The sequence below is a fragment of the Xenopus tropicalis genome, chromosome 1, assembly GCF_000004195.4.
Source record: "Xenopus tropicalis strain Nigerian chromosome 1, UCB_Xtro_10.0, whole genome shotgun sequence".
NCBI classification, from domain to species: Eukaryota; Metazoa; Chordata; class Amphibia; order Anura; family Pipidae; genus Xenopus; species Xenopus tropicalis.
This window is the reverse complement of record NC_030677.2, coordinates 16,124,600-16,143,324: the sequence shown is the minus strand read 5'-3', so window position 1 is coordinate 16,143,324 and position 18,725 is coordinate 16,124,600. Positions and strand designations below refer to the sequence as shown.

General features: G+C 42.7%; 2 protein-coding genes across 6 annotated transcripts in view; both read right to left on the bottom strand.

Annotated features, from left to right (window-relative positions):
* Positions 1-219: 219 nt before the first annotated feature.
* nat8.1 (N-acetyltransferase 8 gene 1) lies at positions 220-2,855 on the bottom strand. 4 transcript variants are annotated; one of them, NM_001247998.1, is made up of 2 exons: positions 2,794-2,855; positions 220-1,346 (listed from the first exon to the last, which is right to left on the bottom strand). In NM_001247998.1, the coding sequence occupies exon 2, from the start codon at positions 1,338-1,340 to the stop codon at positions 675-677; it is 666 nt and encodes a 221-aa protein (NP_001234927.1). In that variant the 5' UTR covers positions 1,341-1,346; positions 2,794-2,855; the 3' UTR covers positions 220-674.
* Positions 2,856-6,274: 3,419 nt separating this feature from the next.
* Positions 6,275-18,725, bottom strand: part of cpxm1 (carboxypeptidase X (M14 family), member 1) — a 31,918-nt gene continuing 19,467 nt past the window's right edge. For both annotated transcript variants that reach the window (XM_002936268.4, XM_004911316.3), the window contains 9 exons: positions 16,691-16,841; positions 15,078-15,166; positions 14,497-14,620; positions 14,100-14,296; positions 12,484-12,663; positions 11,974-12,271; positions 11,691-11,830; positions 11,343-11,445; positions 6,275-8,240 (listed from right to left, as the gene is read on the bottom strand). In XM_002936268.4, coding sequence (XP_002936314.2) covers positions 7,981-8,240; positions 11,343-11,445; positions 11,691-11,830; positions 11,974-12,271; positions 12,484-12,663; positions 14,100-14,296; positions 14,497-14,620; positions 15,078-15,166; positions 16,691-16,841 — 1,542 coding nt within the window. In that variant the 3' untranslated portion in view covers positions 6,275-7,980. The remainder of the gene's footprint in view (positions 8,241-11,342; positions 11,446-11,690; positions 11,831-11,973; positions 12,272-12,483; positions 12,664-14,099; positions 14,297-14,496; positions 14,621-15,077; positions 15,167-16,690; positions 16,842-18,725) is intronic.

Genomic DNA, 18,725 nt, shown 5'->3' with positions numbered 1-18,725 from the left:
TAGTAAGAGATCCAAGTCCGGCTTGGGACTCCTCCAGTTACATGGGAGTAGGAGAAACAATAGGTTAGCTGAAAGCAGTTCTAATGTGTAGCGCTGGCTGAAAGCTCAGACTCAGGCACAATGCACTGAGATGGCGCCTACACACCAATATTACAGCTAAAAAAACATTTATTTGCTGTGTAAACAGTGTAATTTAGAAATAAAAAGTACACCATGAAAATCATGAGAGAATCCCTTTAATAACCCCAATAATAAACCTTATAAGGATAGGAAATTACTTGTAAAATACCATTACATCATTTGTGGACAGGTTTTGAGCTTGCAACTGGCTCCTGGAAGTACTATATTGGCCCCAGCATTTGGGCAAACCTGCAGTCTCGCTTGCTGGCTCGCATATTATTAATACAGGTTACAATATGGGAAACTCCAGTGACAGGGCTGGTTGCTAGGTATGAATTTTCTAGACAAACCACATAGCAAAGACCATAGCAGTTCACTGGTGTTTCATTAATTTTTAGTTTCTTACAAAAGAAAAGTACAGCATATTCCATTCTGAGGGAATGTTACACTTCCATGACCTGACCGGGGTGCATACAGAGTGTCTGTCGCTTGTACAAGTCTGAGGTACGGAGAAGACAAAAGTCCTGCACTAAAGCAAAGGCCATGGTGCTACTTTAGCTCCCAGGCAGAATATCATGGCGGTACTTAGAGACTGTGAAGTTTATCAGCTTCCCATACACTGTGGGGAGGACAAACTCAATGTACTTCTTGAATCCCACACTCTCATACATTTTCTGTGCCTCGTGCTGAACCATCAGGGTGTTGAGAATGACGGACCTGTACTGGTTCTGCCGGGCAAAGCTAAGAACCTCTCGGGATAAAGCCTTGCCAATCCCAAGTCCCCTGAAATCCTTCCTGACCGACATGCGCTTCAGAACAAGCTCCTCCTGCTTCTCCTCCGACGGTTTTGCTGCCACCGTTCCTATAACGATTTCATCTGCTTCCGCCACCCAGAAACAGGAGCCCTTGCTCTGCATGTAAGTCTTGCTGATATCCCGTAGGTCCTCCTTCAAGCAGTGATCGATGTACATTGACCAGCAGTAGCCCAAGAGCTGGCGCCCTAGGGCGAGTGCAAGTGTGACGGCCAGAACAGGCAAGATAAGTGACTTTGAGCTCACAAGCAAACAGATGAACATGCACGTTAGCACGAACAGAACCCAGGGCTGTTTCAGAACATGGACACAAACAGGCGGAACGTATTCGTTCATCCCAGCTGAGAACAACTCCCTCACGGCCTCATAATCCGAATCCTTGTAGCCTCTTATTTTATAGTCCGACATGATTGTCTGCAAGGAAACAAACATACATGAACACAAAGGAAAATGAACATTTTTACTTTTCCTTAGAATTTTCTCTGTTATACAGATAGCTAGAATCTCAGCCATAAAGCAGGGTAGGACTGCTGCTTACAATGGGGGGATCAGATAGGATCTGTGCCACTGTGACAGAATGCTCTGTTATACAGATAGCTAGAATCTCAGCCATAAAGCAGGGCAGGACTGCTGCTTACAATGGGGGGATCAGATAGGATCTGTGCCACTGTGACAGAATGCTCTGTTATACAGATAGCTAGAATCTCAGCCATAAAGCAGGGTAGGACTGCTGCTTACAATGGGGGGATCAGATAGGATCTGTGCCACTGTGACAGAATGCTCTGTTATACAGATAGCTAGAATCTCAGCCATAAAGCAGGGCAGGACTGCTGCTTACAATGGGGGGATCAGATAGGATCTGTGCCACTGTGACAGAATGCTCTGTTATACAGATAGCTAGAATCTCAGCCATAAAGCAGGGCAGGACTGCTGCTTACAATGGGGGGATCAGATAGGATCTGTGCCACTGTGACAGAATGCTCTGTTATACAGATAGCTAGAATCTCAGCCATAAAGCAGGGCAGGACTGCTGCTTACAATGGGGGGGATCAGATAGGATCTGTGCCACTGTGACAGAATGCTCTGTTATACAGATAGCTAGAATCTCAGCCATAAAGCAGGGCAGGACTGCTGCTTACAATGGGGGGGATCAGATAGGATCTGTGCCACTGTGACAGAATGCTCTGTTATACAGATAGCTAGAATCTCAGCCATAAAGCAGGGCAGGATGCTGCTTACAATGGGGGGATCAGATAGGATCTGTGCCACTGTGACAGAATGCTCTGTTATACAGATAGCTAGAATCTCAGCCATAAAGCAGGGCAGGACTGCTGCTTACAATGGGGGGGGATCAGATAGGATCTGTGCCACTGTGACAGAATGCTCTGTTATACAGATAGCTAGAATCTCAGCCATAAAGCAGGGCAGGACTGCTGCTTACAATGGGGGGATCAGATAGGATCTGTGCCACTGTGACAGAATGCTCTGTTATACAGATAGCTAGAATCTCAGCCATAAAGCAGGGCAGGACTGCTGCTTACAATGGGGGGGGGGGGGGGGGGGGGGGGGGGGCATATACATTAAGGACACACAGTCCCACAGACAGGCAGCGGGTCATTACCCAGGCATGGCTGCTATATAGCCTGTATGAGCAGGTTTGGGGGTTAGTGTAAGTCAGTGCAGCAGCTCTACCCCCACTGAGTCCCCATACACACCGCTATATAAGCGCACACACGCTGTCCCTCATTAGCACCCATTACACTTATTGTTATTAGCGCACAGTCAGATAATGCTGCCCATAACCGATATGAATCGTTCCCTTATGAGCAATCTCCAAAGAGATATAGGCAGGGACACTCACCTCTGCTGTGCCCCGCACAACCCACTCCTGTCGCGCAGCATACACGTCATCGCCCGGCGCTTCTCTCCCTCAGTAATGGGAACAGAGGGGAGCCGCGGTTGCTATGGAGACACGACAGGCGTTCCTGAGAGAGACCACGTGTTGTTTGTGGGCGTGTCTACAGATAGAATGTACCAGCAGGCGGTGCCCCATAAAATAAATGGTTTGCCTTTTTCTACTTATGTGTGTGAGGGAAAGGGCTTTGTACCTTATCAGTCTATAGAGTAGTGTCATGTCTGCCTCTCAATGTACTGCTCTTATTCAAGGAGTGAGGGGCTGTTTGTGGGGCCGCAGCTTGCAGACCTTTAGTATGGCTCAGCTAGTGCCATAATTATGGCCTGGGGCCAGGGGGAAAAACACTCATAATTTTGACTTTTTTTGTATTTAAAGTACAGGTAGGGGATCTGTTATCCAGAATGCTCGGGACCTGGGGTTTTCCAGATAAGGGATCTTTCTGTAATTTGGATCTCTATAACTTACGTCTGCTAGAAATCATTTAACCATGAAATAAACCCAATAGGGCTGTTCTGCCCCCAATAAGGGGTAATTATATCTTAGCTGGGATCAAGTACAGGTACTGTTTTATTATTACAGAGAAAAGGGAATCATTTAACCATTAAATAAACCCAATAGGGCTGTTCTGCCCCAATAAGGGGTAATTATATCTTAGTTGGGATCAAGTACATGTACTGTTTTATTATTACAGAGAAAAGGGAATCATTTAACCATGAAATAAACCCAATAGGGCTGTTCTGCCCCCAATAAGGGGTAATTATATCTTAGTTGGGATCAAGTACAGGTACTGTTTTATTATTACAGGGAAAAGGGAATCATTTAACCATTAAATAAACCCAATAGGGCTGTTCTGCCCCCAATAAGGGGTATAATATAATCTTAGTTGGGATCACAGTACAGGTACTGTTTTATTAATTACAGAGAAAAGGGAATCTTTAACCATAAATAAAAACCCAATAGGGCATGCTTCGCCCCAATAAAGGGGTAATCTATATCTTAGTTGGGATCACAGTACAGTACTGTTTATTATGACAGAGAAAAGGGAATCATTTAACCATGAATAAACCCAATAGGGCCTGCTTCTGCCCCCAATAAGGGGTAATTATAATCTTAGTTTGGGATTCAAGTACAGGGTACTGTTTCTATTCATTTACAGAGAAAAGGGAATCATCTTAACCATTAAATAAACCCAATAGGGCTGTTCTTGCCCACCAATAAGGGGTAATTATATCTCTATGTTGGGATAAGTACAGGTTACTGTTTTATTATTACAGAGAAAAGGGAATCATTTAACCATGAAAATAAAACCCAAATAGCGGCTGTTTCTGCCCGCAAAAAGCGGGTAATTATATCTTAGTTGGGATCAAGTACAGGTACTGTTTTATTTATTACAGGGAAAAGGGAATCATTTAACCATTAAATAAACCCAATAGGGCTGTTCTGCCCCCAATAAGGGGTAATTATATCTTAGTTGGGATCAAGTACAGGTACTGTTTTATTATTACAGAGAAAAGGGAATCATTTAACCATTAAATAAACCCAATAGGGCGGTTCTGCCCCAATAAGGGGGTAATTATATCTTAGTTGGGATCAAGTACAGGTACTGTTTATTATTACAGAGAAAAGGGAATCATTTAACCATTAAATAAACCCAATAGGGCTGTTCTGCCCCAATAAGGGGTAATTATATCTTAGTTGGGATCAAGTACAGGTACTGTTTTATTATTACAGAGAAAAGGGAATCATTTAACCATGAAATAAACCCAATAGGGCTGTTCTGCCCCCAATAAGGGGTAATTATATCTTAGTTGGGATCAAGTACAGGTACTGTTTTATTATTACAGAGAAAAGGGAATCATTTAACCATTAAATAAACCCAATAGGGCTGTTCTGCCCCCAATAAGGGGTAATTATATTGTAGGTGGGATCAAGTACAGGTACTGTTTTATTATTACAGAGAAAAGGGAATCATTTAACCATTAAATAAACCCAATAGGGCTGTTCTGGCACTTATATTGTAGTGTCACCCACTGTGACCTACAGCACTTACATTTGCCCATTTGTGTCTGTTAGTTACCCCTCCCATATAGATTGTAAGCTCTACGGGGCAGGGACCTCGTTCATCTTGTTTCTGACTCTTATTGCAACTGTACCTTGTATTTATTTGTATTTATTGTTGTACTTTGTATTTATCCATTATCTTTAACCCCCTGTTTGTATTAATGTATTCTACTGTACAGCGCTGCGTACATAAGTAGCGCTTTATAAATAAAGATATACATACATACATACATACATACAATAAGGGGTAATTATATCTTAGTTGGGATCAAGTACAGGTACTGTTTTATTATTACAGAGAAAAGGGAATCATTTAACCATTAAATAAACCCAATAGGGCTGTTCTGCCCCCAATAAGGGGTAATTATATCTTAGTTGGGATCAAGTACAGGTACTGTTTTATTATTACAGAGAAAAGGGAATCATTTAACCATTAAATAAACCCAATAGGATTGTTCTGCCCCCTATAAGGGGTAATTATATCTTAGTTGGGATCAAGTACAGGTACTGTTTTATTATTACAGAGAAAAGGGAATAATTTAACCATTAAATAAAACCAATAGGGCTGTTCTGCCCCAATAAGGGGTAATTATATCTTAGTTGGGATCAAGTACAGGTACTGTTTTATTATTACAGAGAAAAGGGAATCATTTAACCATGAAATAAACCCAATAGGGCTGTTCTGCCCCCAATAAGGGGTAATTATATGTTAGTTCGGATCAAGTACAGGTACTGTTTTATTATTACAGAGAAAAGGGAATCATTTAACCATTAAATAAACCCAATAGGGCTGTTCTGCCCCAATAAGGGGTAATTATATCTTAGTTGGGATCAAGTACAGGTACTGTTTTATTATTACAGAGAAAAGGGAATCATTTAACCATTAAATAAACCCAATAGGGCTGTTCTGCCCCAATAAGGGGTAATTATATGTTAGTTGGGATCAAGTGCAGGTACTGTTTTATTATTACAGAGGAAAAGGAAATCATTTTTAAAAATTAGAATTATTTGCTTATAATGGAGTCTATGGCAGATGGCCTTTCCGTAATTTGGAACTTTCTGGATAACGGGTTTCCAGATAAGGGATCCCATACCTGTACTGTATTAAATGATTGTTAGCGTCCTGCTGACCCTGGCAATCAGTGAGTGGTTTTAATGATGATTCAGTACAATAAATCGGGGTGGGTCAACATGAAAAGATACATGTACAAATGAATAATATAACATAGTATAAAAATAACATCAACATTTGGAATCTAAGTAGTCACTCACCCCAGCAAAAGAAAAAAAAACACACAAATCATATTTATGATTTATTAAATACAAAATAGTTTTCATCTGGTTTTAGGAAATGAAGAAACACAAATGGGTTTTATCATTAATAACTTTATTGGCACAGAAATATATCAATATCACTTGACTTGCAAGGATACACGAATGCCAGCATTTTATGGTACCTACTCTCCCTGTATAGTACATGTTACATTCTCCCTATAATAAGAATAGCTGTTATGCACAGGATCAGTTCTAAGCAGTTCCAGCCTGTAAGAACACAAGAGCACCCACAGAATCTCACATCATAGTCGGGAATCTTTGCGTAGGGTAGTGTTTATTAGGCAGGAGGGAGCTGGGGCCACTAACGTTGGCCATACACGGGCCGATTCTAGATGCTGATATCGGTCCCTTAGACTGATTTGGCAGCTTATCTGCCTGTGTATGGGCACTAAAAACAGATCTCGATCGGGCAAATTTGATTTTTGGCAGCCGCATTGGCTCGTTGATGTTGTCCCCGAACCGATGGGCGCCCATACCCGCCCCAGGGCAAAATGACTGAATTAGCTCGATATCGCCCACCCATAGGTGGGGATATCGGGAGAAGATCCGCTCACTTGGCGACGTTGGCGGATCTTACCGTGTATGGCCACCTTAAGGCAGTGATCAAGAATGTAGAGCTCTCCCTATTAAACTTTCTGATTTCTGTTATTTCCTCCACATACCTGGAATATGGGCACATTCACTTCTATTAATGGCATGCTATCATTAGTTATTTGCTGTTACTCCAAATTCCAGCGCTGGTCACGATCTAACAAACTTGGCAGAAAGGTTATTTTTGAATAGTTTCTTTAAAAAAAAGTTTTAAATGAACACATATTACAGTGTATAGTGCTTGATGCCATTCTAAGTGCTTTCACTGGTGTGAGAGAGCTAAATGTCAGCACTAGAATGATCACGTCATTGGACCAACATGTAGCAAATAAGAACATTCACTTGAGCCAACCGGAGCACTGGTATGTTCACGCCATCAGATGCCAGCTGCCAGCTCCAGTAGGTAGGGCAACCTGGGTAAACGTGCCACAAAAAACCCTTAACCCATGTTACCAATCATATGTTTTCTTTCACTACACTAAATGGCAAGTATCATGTTTCTGAATAACCCAAATACATTACCATTGTAGTACATGTTGTCCCTATGGAATGTATATACTTCATAACAGAAATATATGTGAACTATCTTATGATATGCACTGCACATTGGAAAAGATTCTTCCTTTTAACATCTGAAGGCTTGCAGAGATTTGTATAAGATTTGCCCCCCATTTTATCATATAGTTACACCCCAGTCCTGGGAAATATTATATCACCATGGGACTTGAAAAGAGGAAAACTGGTGGCTTATAAAGCCAAAGAAAAAAAGTGAAAATGGGGATTTTTTAGAGAATGTGACACCTGTTTTAGTGCAGAAGTCTTTGATTGATTTAAGGGGCTGTTCTGGGGTGTGTATGAAACATATAAAGGTCCCTATATTGTTTATAACAAACTACAGTAAAAATCACGGAGCTGAGCCTGAATTACTGTATCTTACCCAAACTTGTAATTGAGCAAAAGGCATGATAGGAAGCAGATGTTGTAAGCAAAATTATGATTGGATCCAACTGGTTTGTACTGTGAAATAATGCGCCATCTGCCACTCTGTACTAATGTGCTCAGTCTGAGCGAGTGTTCTGCCTTTCTGTGGGGGTTAATGATGTATCTGTTGTCCACGCTGTGCTCTGTCCTTTGCGTTTTCCCCATTCACTTGGGGCTCATGGATTTAAATTTGCGGGTTCTCAGTTGGCGCAGTCGCAGCATGAGCTCTTTAGGGAGCTTTTTCCCGTTGGCAAGCATCTCCCTCAAGCGTTGTTTTGCAGTCTTAACTAAGTAAAAATCACAAATGGTAGCATGGTTTTCATAGGTCACCCGGCAAGATTTGGTGGATGGATGGTATCCCTCGGCTTTGGCAGTCACTTCATACTCCCCAGGGTTGAGAAGGCGCCAGTAATCTCCATCCACAGCTATGAAAGGGGAAGATTTGGGGTCAGACATCATAATCCCACTGGCCATTCAGAAAATCAGAACCAAGGGCTAGAGCAGGGATCCCCAACCTTTTATACCCGGGAGCCACATTCAAATGGAAAAAGCAAGCATAAAAAAGTTCCTGGAGGTGCCAATGAGAGCTATAATTGGCTTAGTTTGGCTTGTATGCAATCAAAGCTTTCCTCCTAACCAGAAATTAAAAAATAAGCACCAGCTTTGAGGCCACTGAGAGCAACATCCAAGGGGTTGGGGAGCAACATGTTGCTCACAAGCCACTGGTTGGGGATCATTGTGCTAGAGGTTACATTCCCAGTGGCCATTGGGGAAATCAGAACCATAGGTATATAGGGTTGAAAAAAGACCATCAAAGAGTCCATCAAGTTCAACCCTTCCAAGTAAACCCAGCACACAACTAACTGTAGATTTTAGTTTCACAATAGCCTTGGATAGAGATTACATTTCCAGTGGCCATTACGACATCAGAACCATGGGCTAGAGGTTACATTCCCACTGGCCACTGGGTAAATCAGAACCATGGGCTAGAGGTTATATTCCCAGTGGCCACTGGGTAAATCAGAACCATGGGCTAGAGGTTATATTCCCAGTGGCCACTGGGTAAATCAGAACCATGGGCTAGAGGTTATATTCCCACTGGCCACTGGGTAAATCAGAACCATGGGCTAGAGGTTACATTCCCACTGGCCACTGGGTAAATCAGAACCATGGGCTAGAGGTTACATTCCCACTGGCCACTGGGTAAATCAGAACCATGGGCTAGAGGTTATATTCCCAGTGGCCACTGGGAACATCAAAACCATGGGCTAGAGGTTATATTCCCAGTGGCCACTGGGTAAATCAGAACCATGGGCTAGAGGTTATATTCCCACTGGCCACTGGGTAAATCAGAACCATGGGCTAGAGGTTACATTCCTAGTGGCCACTGGGTAAATCAGAACCATGGGCTAGAGTTTATATTCCCAGTGGCCACTGGGAACATCAGAACCATGGGCTACAGGTTACATTGCCACTGGCCATTGGGGGAATCAGAACTATGGGCTAGAGGTTACTTTTCCAGTGACCACTGGGGACATCAGAACCATAGGCTAGAGGTTACATTCCCACTGGCCACTGGGTAAATCAGAACCATGGGCTAGAGCAGTGATCCCCAACCAGTGGCTCGCGAGCAACATGTTACTCACCAACCTCTTGGATGTTGCTCCCAGTGGCCTCAAAGCAGGTGCTTATTTTTGAATTCTTGGTTAGAAGGCAAGCTTTGGTTGAATAAAAGCCATGTGAACTAACAGACAAAGCCTCCTGTAGGTTTCCAGTCAACATAGGGGTTACAAAATAACCAGTCACAGCCCTTATTTGGTACCCCAAGTACATTTATCCTGCTTGTGTTGCTCCCCAACTCTCTTTACATTTGAACGTGGTTCATGGGTAAAAAAGTTGGGGGACCCCTGGGCTAGAGGTTACATTCGAAGTGGCCACTGGGAACATCAGAACCATGGGCTAGAGGTTACATTGACACTTTATCATCACATTATCACATTATCCATGCCTGTCCATGTTTGAAGTGTGTTCCTTGTTTTATTTAAGTCTTATTCAAGTCTTAAGCAATCAATAACACAGCTTAATGTCAGTTCTAGCCAGGTTTCTGTATGTCCTATTCATGCTTTATCTGTGTCCTATACTAGATTTATACCAGCCCTATCCAGAAGAGTCCAATCCTGGCTTTATATGAGTGCTGCCCTAGCTTTTATATAGTGAATAAAGTACCCTATTGTAAAATACTGGCATATTATAAGTCATTGTGGAGTTCCATGACCCTATAAAATCACCAAACCGAAGGGTGAGAGCTTTTTATAAAAATCACGAAACTCCAAGGTGAATATTCTCATATTTTACAACAGGGGACACTTTATTTATTATAATACACAAGTTTCAGTGGGTCATGTGACAGAAATTAAATTACTAAGCATAAAATATACAGGATATTCACGATACAGTATTATATAGACCAGTGCTGTCCAACTTCTGCGGTGCCGAGGGCCGGAATTTCTTGCGCATACATGGTGGAGGGCCGCTAATGGAAGCCAGTTTTGACCACTCCCCCCTTTTAAACCACACCCATTTTATCACAATGGTGGTAGTGCAGCAAAAACCCAAATGCTTGGTCCTCACTGCAGGGATATCAACCATCATTCATATGTGAAAGAATTATATTATGTCATATTAAGACACACCCTAAAATCCATATGACTCCTCCTCCTCTGTGGATAGCACAGCAACCCCCAGCATATAATTACACACCTTAGGGACCATTTAATGGCTATTTCCAACTACTAACAAACTCCCAGAACAAACCCCTGCCAGGTTCACCTCCCACAGGCACCTATTGTGTGTGCCATATTCTGCCTGCCCTATGATGCCTGTGTGTGCCATACTCTGCCTGCCCTATGATGCCTGTTTGTGCCATACTCTTCCTGTCCTATGATGCATGTTTCTGCCATATGCTGCCTGTGTGTGCCATACTCTGCCCTACCCTGCCTGTGTGTGCCATACTCTCCCTGCCCTATGCTGCCTGTGTGTTCAATACCCTCCCTGTCCTATGCTACCTGTTTGTGCCATATCCTCCCTGCCCTATGCTGCCTATGTGCCATACTCTGCCTACCCTATGCTGCCTACACACAGACAGGATAGGCCAGGCAGTACATACAATGTCTGAGGTGTGAACAGACAAACAATGTGGGTGATTACAGCCTGAGTCTGAGGTGTGAACACTGCAGGGGGTGAACAATGCATAGATTAAAAGGTGTGAACAGTACAGGGGATTACATATTTAAATAATACAGGAGGATTACAGCCTGAATCTGAGGTGAGAACCATGCAGGGGGGCAGTTAATCTCAGTACTGAAACCATTTAAAGCTTACACAAGGGTAAACCATCAAAGCAGCCAGACAGGTGGGGGGCCACACAGAGGGCCGCCAGTTGGACAGCACTGATATAGACTATTATGGCAGGTGTCTATATATTAATCCACATAAGTGAGAGTATTTGAAAACCAAGCAGTTTGTACCTGTGCGGATATCATGGTTTAGTTCATTCACTACAATGATGGCTTCAGGAATACCCTTTTCGGTGTCTTTGTCCCGCACAACACCTTTTATGCCTCGATGAACCTGAATAGGAGCATAGAAAGCCTCTTACACAGGGAATAGAAAAGGGGTTCTGGAAGAAGACAGGGGTCTGTAGAGTGTTTCTGTACAGTTGCTCCTGCTGCATTACTGTATGGGGGGACTGGGATGGTAGTGAAGTGGTAGAAGGTCATCTTATTACAGGCAAATGTCCATGTTGTCTGTTGTAATAATAGTACAATGGAGAATAAAATCTCTGGGGAATATTTCCCTTATATACTGTTTCCCACCTGCTCCATGAACACCAGCAGAGACTCCTTGTTATTCTCCCACTCCACTGGCAACTCCACCTCATGAGGGAACTTATCACAGGAGAGCTCCACAGTCACCTCAAAGCAATTGGTGTGCAGGTAACTGAAGTCATTCATGCCTAATAGATGAGAAGGTAAGGGAGTTAGTTACCATGGTATGGCTGAATGATCACTGTAATCCTTGCCATGCACTAATGCCACCCAATCTAGTATAGATATGGGATCTCTGAATTCTATCTATTTTATAGTTGTCTTTACTTACTGCCTGCGACGGTGTGCCAATCTGCTCCATTGATGATATTGCCCTGTCTCATGAAGTTTTCTGTGTGGCAGATCCTGCGGTTGTCATCCGCCATGACGCGGTTGCTGGTGGCATAGACCGTGGCGAGCCAGCGGAACATGGCATCATCAGGAGTAGGAGTGAGTTCTTTGGCCATCCAGTAGGAACGTGTCATATCGAAGGGGTAAGTGACCACCAGCTCACCCCCATGCATGTTAGCACTGAGTACAAAAGGGATTTTCTGCATCCAATCAATGACGGCACGGGTCTCAGGTGTCACCTGGAGAAGATACATTCATTATATGCTTTAAATGTAAGGCAGAATTGACAACAGCACTGCTGGCTGAAGACACTTGGCTATAAAGAGAATAAGAAGATTTCCTGATACAGAAGAACCACGAGGGGTCATTTTATGATCTCTCCCATAGCAAACAATGCTTTCTTTTTAAATGGCAGACCCACAACTATGCATTTCATACTGCTGTTACTCACTGTCGCATTTGCAAAAGTGTAGTACTCAGGAATTGGGATGTAATGGTTAGGGAACTTGTGAGGAACCTCTTCATTATCTTCAGCTTCCCAAAGAGGGGTATTTAAGTCTGCGAAATTGTGATTCAAGTCAAATCCTTGGTAGGTCCAGCGACCATAGGCCCATCCAGACAGTTCAGATCCCTGGGGAAAATAAAGGCAAGGCCAACATTTGTAATCTAGTATTTGTAAGGTTGTGTATCCATATGACTGTGTGCTGTGTGTTCCACTGCATGACACTGTATGTGTTGATTGGACTCATCCTATGGATCTGTAGCCTTAAGGATGGGGGCCAATGTTGAATGCAGTAAAACTAGATCAAAACCTATTTGTTCAGTGTTCATAACATGGAATTTTTTATTTTTTGTCTATAGTTTAAAATAGAGATGCACCAAATCAAGGATTTGGTATGGGATTCGGGCAAGATTCAGCCTTTTTCAGCATGCTCCTGGCAGAAGTTGAAAATTGTTCACCGCACTGCATGTGTGGTTCTTTTTGACCCTTCCTTTTCCTAATTTACATAGGCAAATTAGGATTCGATTAGGTATTCGGCCAAATCCTTCACAAAGGATTCGGGGTTCGGACGAATGCCAAAATAATGGATTTTGTGCATTCCTAGTTTAAAATGTCATTTTTAGTTGTATTAGGAGCAGCAGTACTATAGTATTTCTAGCTTACATGAAATATCCCAAATCACAGGGAGAGATTTAGATTGTATGGGGGGCATTGGGGAGCAGTACAGTACTGCATTATAGGCCTGTTTATATCTGGGACACAGGTAGTAAGGAAAGTATAAGTTTATAGATCAGCTTATGACTGGGACATGAACAGTACAGTGCCAGGCCTGCACAGGTAGCAACCAAGCCGGAATTACAGTACATTACAGTTTCTTGACCTGCTCATATATGGGCTGTAAAGATCTGTGCTGTACCAGTTTCAAATCTGGGACATGAAGTAGAAGCATGGTACTGGTTTATAGGTCTGCTTATATCTAGGGCATGAAAGAGAAGAGCAATACCAGTTTAAAGACCTGCTTGGTCACAGGCACAGTAGCAGTTTATAGGCCTGCTCATATGTGGGACATGGGAGAGATAGACAATACCAGTTTATAGGCCTGCTCATATGTGGGACACTGGAGAGATAGACAGTACCAGTTTATAGGCCTGCTCATATGTTGGAAATGGGAGAGATAGACAGTACCAGTTTATTGGCCTGCTCATATGTGGGACACTGGAGAGATAGACAGTACCAGTTTATAGGCCTGCTCATATGTGGGAAATGGGAGAGATAGACAGTACCAGTTTATAGGCCTGCTCATATGTGGGACACTGGAGAGATAGACAGTACCAGTTTATAGGCCTGCTCATATGTTGGAAATGGGAGAGATAGACAGTACCAGTTTATTGGCCTGCTCATATGTGGGACACTGGAGAGATAGATAGTACCAGTTTATTGGCCTGCTAATATCTCGGACATAGGAGAGATAGACAGTGCCTTCTAATATCTCGGGCACAGGAGAGAAGCTCAGTACCAGTTTATAGGCCTGCTAATATCTCGGGCACAGGAGAGACATACTGTACCAGTTTATAGGCCTGCTCATATCCATCAGGATTCATGGAGGGCAGCAAGTGAATACGCGTCTCAGTCACCAGGCGCATAACGCGGGGGTTGCCCTTCTTGTACTCCATGCAGAGATACTGCATAAGGTTCAGCATCAGTTCTCGACCAACTACTTCATTACCGTGCATCCCGGCTACGTACCGAAACTCCGGCTCACCTGGGGGTTAAACAGACTCTGCTCAGAAGGACATCCAAGGCAAAAACAGACTCATAACATGGTTCAAATCAAGCGAATTGCGGCTTGCTGAATTAACGTTTACACATTTAGAGAGAAGGTTGATATATGCACCAGGAACCAGATAATTTGTTGTTAATGCCCCCTTGGATATTTTTCAGCCATGACCCAGGGCCCCTCACCAAGTTCATGCTGTCCAGGATTGTCAGAAATCTCCATGACGTACATTTTCAGACCTAGGTAACTCTTTCCAATGCTGTAAACTCGAGTGATCTCAGGACATTCATCATTAACAGCTTTCATCAGCTATAAGGAAATTAGAACACAAATGTTATAGATACTGAGAAATGTGTAGGGATATGTCACCTGGTATATTAATGAGTGATTATGCCAATTATGGACTGTGAGCAGAAAGACTAGTGTTAGTCCCTTAGATTTCTATTAAAGGAACACTGTCATGATGTTTATGGGGTACTTTTTATTTCTAAATGACACTGTTCCACAGCAAATAATTCCCTCTGCCATGTAATATTTTATTCTTGATCCCTTTGGGAACTTTGGTGCAACTTGTCAGATCAGATCAGGCACCAAATGGAAGTCACAGTGATCATTGGATCAGAGCGCCAGTGTACGGATCCACATATTTGCACCTCATTTACAGATGATGGCACCTTGGCTTTATTAATTACATTATTGCATACTGTGCTATGAAGAAAACATGGAAAACTAGGCCTCCCTGTATCTTTCCCCGTCTAATTCTTACCTTCCGCATCTCCTTGTAGTTGTGATGTTTGAAGTCCAGCTTGTCTGTGGGCTCCGGCACGTGTTCCCACATAAACACTGTGTTTGGATCTGTGGAATAATAAAATGATAGGAGAGTTTGGTGCCAGTGTGCTTGCTTTGATGACTGAGCCCTTTTGGAACTCGTTCGGTGATGTGAAAGTTCACATTGTGACAAAAATTTGTATATTGGTGTACCAGGACAGGAACTTAAATGTTGTTAAGGATAATGTAGAGGGAAAGGTAAACATACAAATGGATCCTTGACCAAAACAATCTTGATCTTCCACTTGCAGAACAATGATATAGACTGGTGGCCATACACGGGCCGATTCTAGCTGCCGATATCGGTCCCTTAGACTGATTGTTGGGGCACGATGGGCCTGCCTGACTGATATCTGGCCTGAAATCGGCCAGGTTAAAAAATTTAGTCAGATCGGTAACCGCATCGGCTCGTTGATGCAGTCCCTGGACCGACTTTGCCTATACCAGTCATTATAATTCAATCATTGGCCCCAGGGCCAAACGACCGAATTAGCATGGATTCTCCTCATATCGGGAGAAGATCCGCTCGCTTAGTGACATTGCCAAGCGAGCGGATCTGAAGGTGTATGGGCACCTTAATTCACTAAAAAAGACTTGTTGATTCAGTCAATCCCAGCAGTCACAGATATGCCATTAAAAAGCCCAAAGACCCAAATAGAAGGCTGGGCATTGTGGAGAAATACTACCCTTATGGCATATACAGGTCTACTGGTGGAATCATAAAAGGAAACATCTGATTGGTTGTTATAGGCTACTGGAATCAAGTTAAGTTTGTCCATGTAACAACATAGTATCTGTTATAGTATGTTTTACTGTCATTGGGACAATAAAAATAAATGTTCAGCAAGAGCGGGATGATTGCATCCAGGGGCAAAAGTTAAAAGAAAATAGTTAATGCCAATTACACAAATAATTAAGATACAATATGTGATTTTAACAAGGAAATATTTTGTCAATGGGCAGCAAGAAGGCCAAGAGCAAATGAACCCTGCCCCCACATTGTTTTCCTATACAGCATCTCTGCTTTAAAATGCTTTGAACTAAACAGCTCAGCTACCTTCATCTGCTCTCTCCACCAATTACGGGTACAGTTATGGGATCCGTTATCCGGAAACCCGTTATCCAGAAAGCTACAAAAATTACAGAAATTATGGAATGCCCGTCTCCCATAGACTCCATTTTAATCAAATAGTTCAGAATTTTAAAAATTATTTCCTTTTTCCCTGTAGTAATAAAACCTTGTACTTGACTCCAGTTAAGATATAATTAATCCTTATTGGATGCAAAACAAGCCTATTGGGTTTAATTACTGTTTTATTGATTTTTTAGTAGTATTAAGGTATGGAGATCCAAATTACGGAAAGACCTTTTATCCGGAATACCCTTGGTCCTGAGCATTCTGGATAACTGGTCTTCTACCTGTACATTAAGTGACTGAGCAGGGTAGCATGCTGCATTCATACATACATATTATATATGACATAAATATGAATGTTCTGCTTATATCCTCATAGCAGTCAGCCATATTGATTTGGCATCATGGGTTCACACCTGGAAGTGGGCATCCTAAGATCTCTGCTCTCAAGCAGATAGTACCATTTTCAAACCACGTCTGTGGGTTAATTCTGATGTAGCGGCCCACCATTGGGGTGGGAAGATGGTTCAGCACTGGAGTTTCAGGGTCTTTGTTGGCTTTAAAAATCTGAAACAAAAGAGATATATTTTTTAGGTGAAGGAAGAAGAATTATATATATATTTTTTTGAATATATATAAATATATAACATGAAATGTGCTTGTAAACCCAAAATTAATATAGTGAATGCAAAAACTATGGTTTAGTTCAGTTTTGAAGAAACTCTGAAATTGAAAGTAAAGTCACATTCTACTTCCTGTTCTTATGAGCACAATCAAAACAAATCAGCAGTCCACTAAGAAGTCCTCTGTATAAACAAACCCTTTCCATTTCCCAGTTCCAACCTTCTCAGGGGACTGCTGATTTGTTTGGTCCTTGCTTGTAAGAACAGGTAGAATGTCACTTTATTTTCATTTTCAGATTTTATTAGTTAAGTTTAAGAAATAACAAAAGCCATACCTATTTCATAATTAAAACAGCAGCAAAAAGTACGTCTAGTACAAACCCTATCATTAAACTGAAGCTGACAAAGGGTCTATACTGCCCCTCTACTGCACCACATGTTCCATATAAACATATCCAACATCTCAAACTATATAAAATCCGTATTGGATTTGTATTTTCTTCACAGCTATAATATGGCCGCTGTTCTCATAGCAGCAAAGGGTTCACTGTTTCTAAACTATTTCCAGCCAAAAACAGCAGGGGGCCCCCTTGCATTTTGGCCGGTGTTCAGTTCTCAGTCCAGGAATGAAAGGGAAGCCAAGAAAAGTACCACAGGGAGACAGAGCTGAACCAGAGCAAACTCAGTCCTTTGCCAGTGCCGCAGAGGATCTGGATTATTAACATTTTCCCAACAAATCTGCCACTCAGTGGGATACACATACAGACTTTATAAGTGGGAATAATTATTCTGGGGGTTGCCTCTGGGATTTCCAGCAGCTGACCTTAAAGGGGAAATGTACCCAAGTGTCTGCAGGCAGAAATACATTGTAGAACTATGTGTACAGGTTGGTGATAAAGATGTCAGTATGAAAAGAAATTGGAGATTAGCGAAAGCTGAATTTTTATCTGAATTGAGGTGAGAGCAGAAGGACGTAATGTAGAATGTTGTGTTGTTGGGATGCCAGAATGGGCATCTCAGGAGCAAAACAGCTGCCATTACAAATTATTAACATTTATTATTATTAACATTTATTTATAAATTGCCAACATATCCCGCAGCGCTGTACAATAAGTGGGTTACATACATTGGACATACAGAGTAACATATAAAGCAACCAATAACCGATACAAGAGGTGAAGAGGGCCCTGCCCAAAAGAGCTTACACTCTACAAGGAGAAGGGTTGAGATGTGTGGGAATGGGCATGACAGAGTTGTGAGAGTGGGGCACAGGGTATTTAGCAGCACACTGAGGGTATGTTAAACTAGATTAGGGTAAGCTTCTCTAAATAAATGCGTTTTTAGAGTTCGATTGAAGGCAGAGAGATTGGGAGAAAGTCTGACAGTTTGTGGGAGCGAATTCCAGAGAAGGGGGGCAGCCCTTGCAAAGTCTTGAATGCGAGCGTGTGAGGAGGGAATGAGAGAGGAGTTGGGGAGCAGGTCAGTAGGGGGGTACCAAGCGGGTTGGATGGTACCTAGAGATGAGTTCAGAGATTGTGGGTGGGGCAGAGTTATGAACTGCTTTGTATGTGAGAGTCATTAGTTTGAATTTTATCCTGGATGGTAGGGGAAGCCAGTGCAGGGATTGGCAGAGTGGCATGGCAGAGGGATTGGCAGAGTGGCACGGCAGAGGGATTGGCAGAGTGGCACGGCAGGGACTGGCAGAGTGGCACGGCAGAGGGATTGGCAGAGTGGCACGGCAGGGACTGGCAGAGTTGCACGGCAGAGGGACTGGCAGAGTGGCATGGCAGGGAGACTGGCAGAGTGGCACGGCAGGGAGACTGGCAGA

What these genes read in the sequence shown, in the direction of transcription:
- nat8.1 (XM_018093740.1), bottom strand. Translation starts at nt 2,689, where the DNA reads ATGGGTGCTAATGAGGGACAGCGTGTGTGCGCTTATATAGCG. An exon ending in GTGTGTGCGCTTATATAGCG is followed by an intron (nt 1,347 to 2,647) that starts GTGTGTATGGGG and finishes GTTTCCTTGCAG; the next exon opens with ACAATCATGTCGGACTATAA.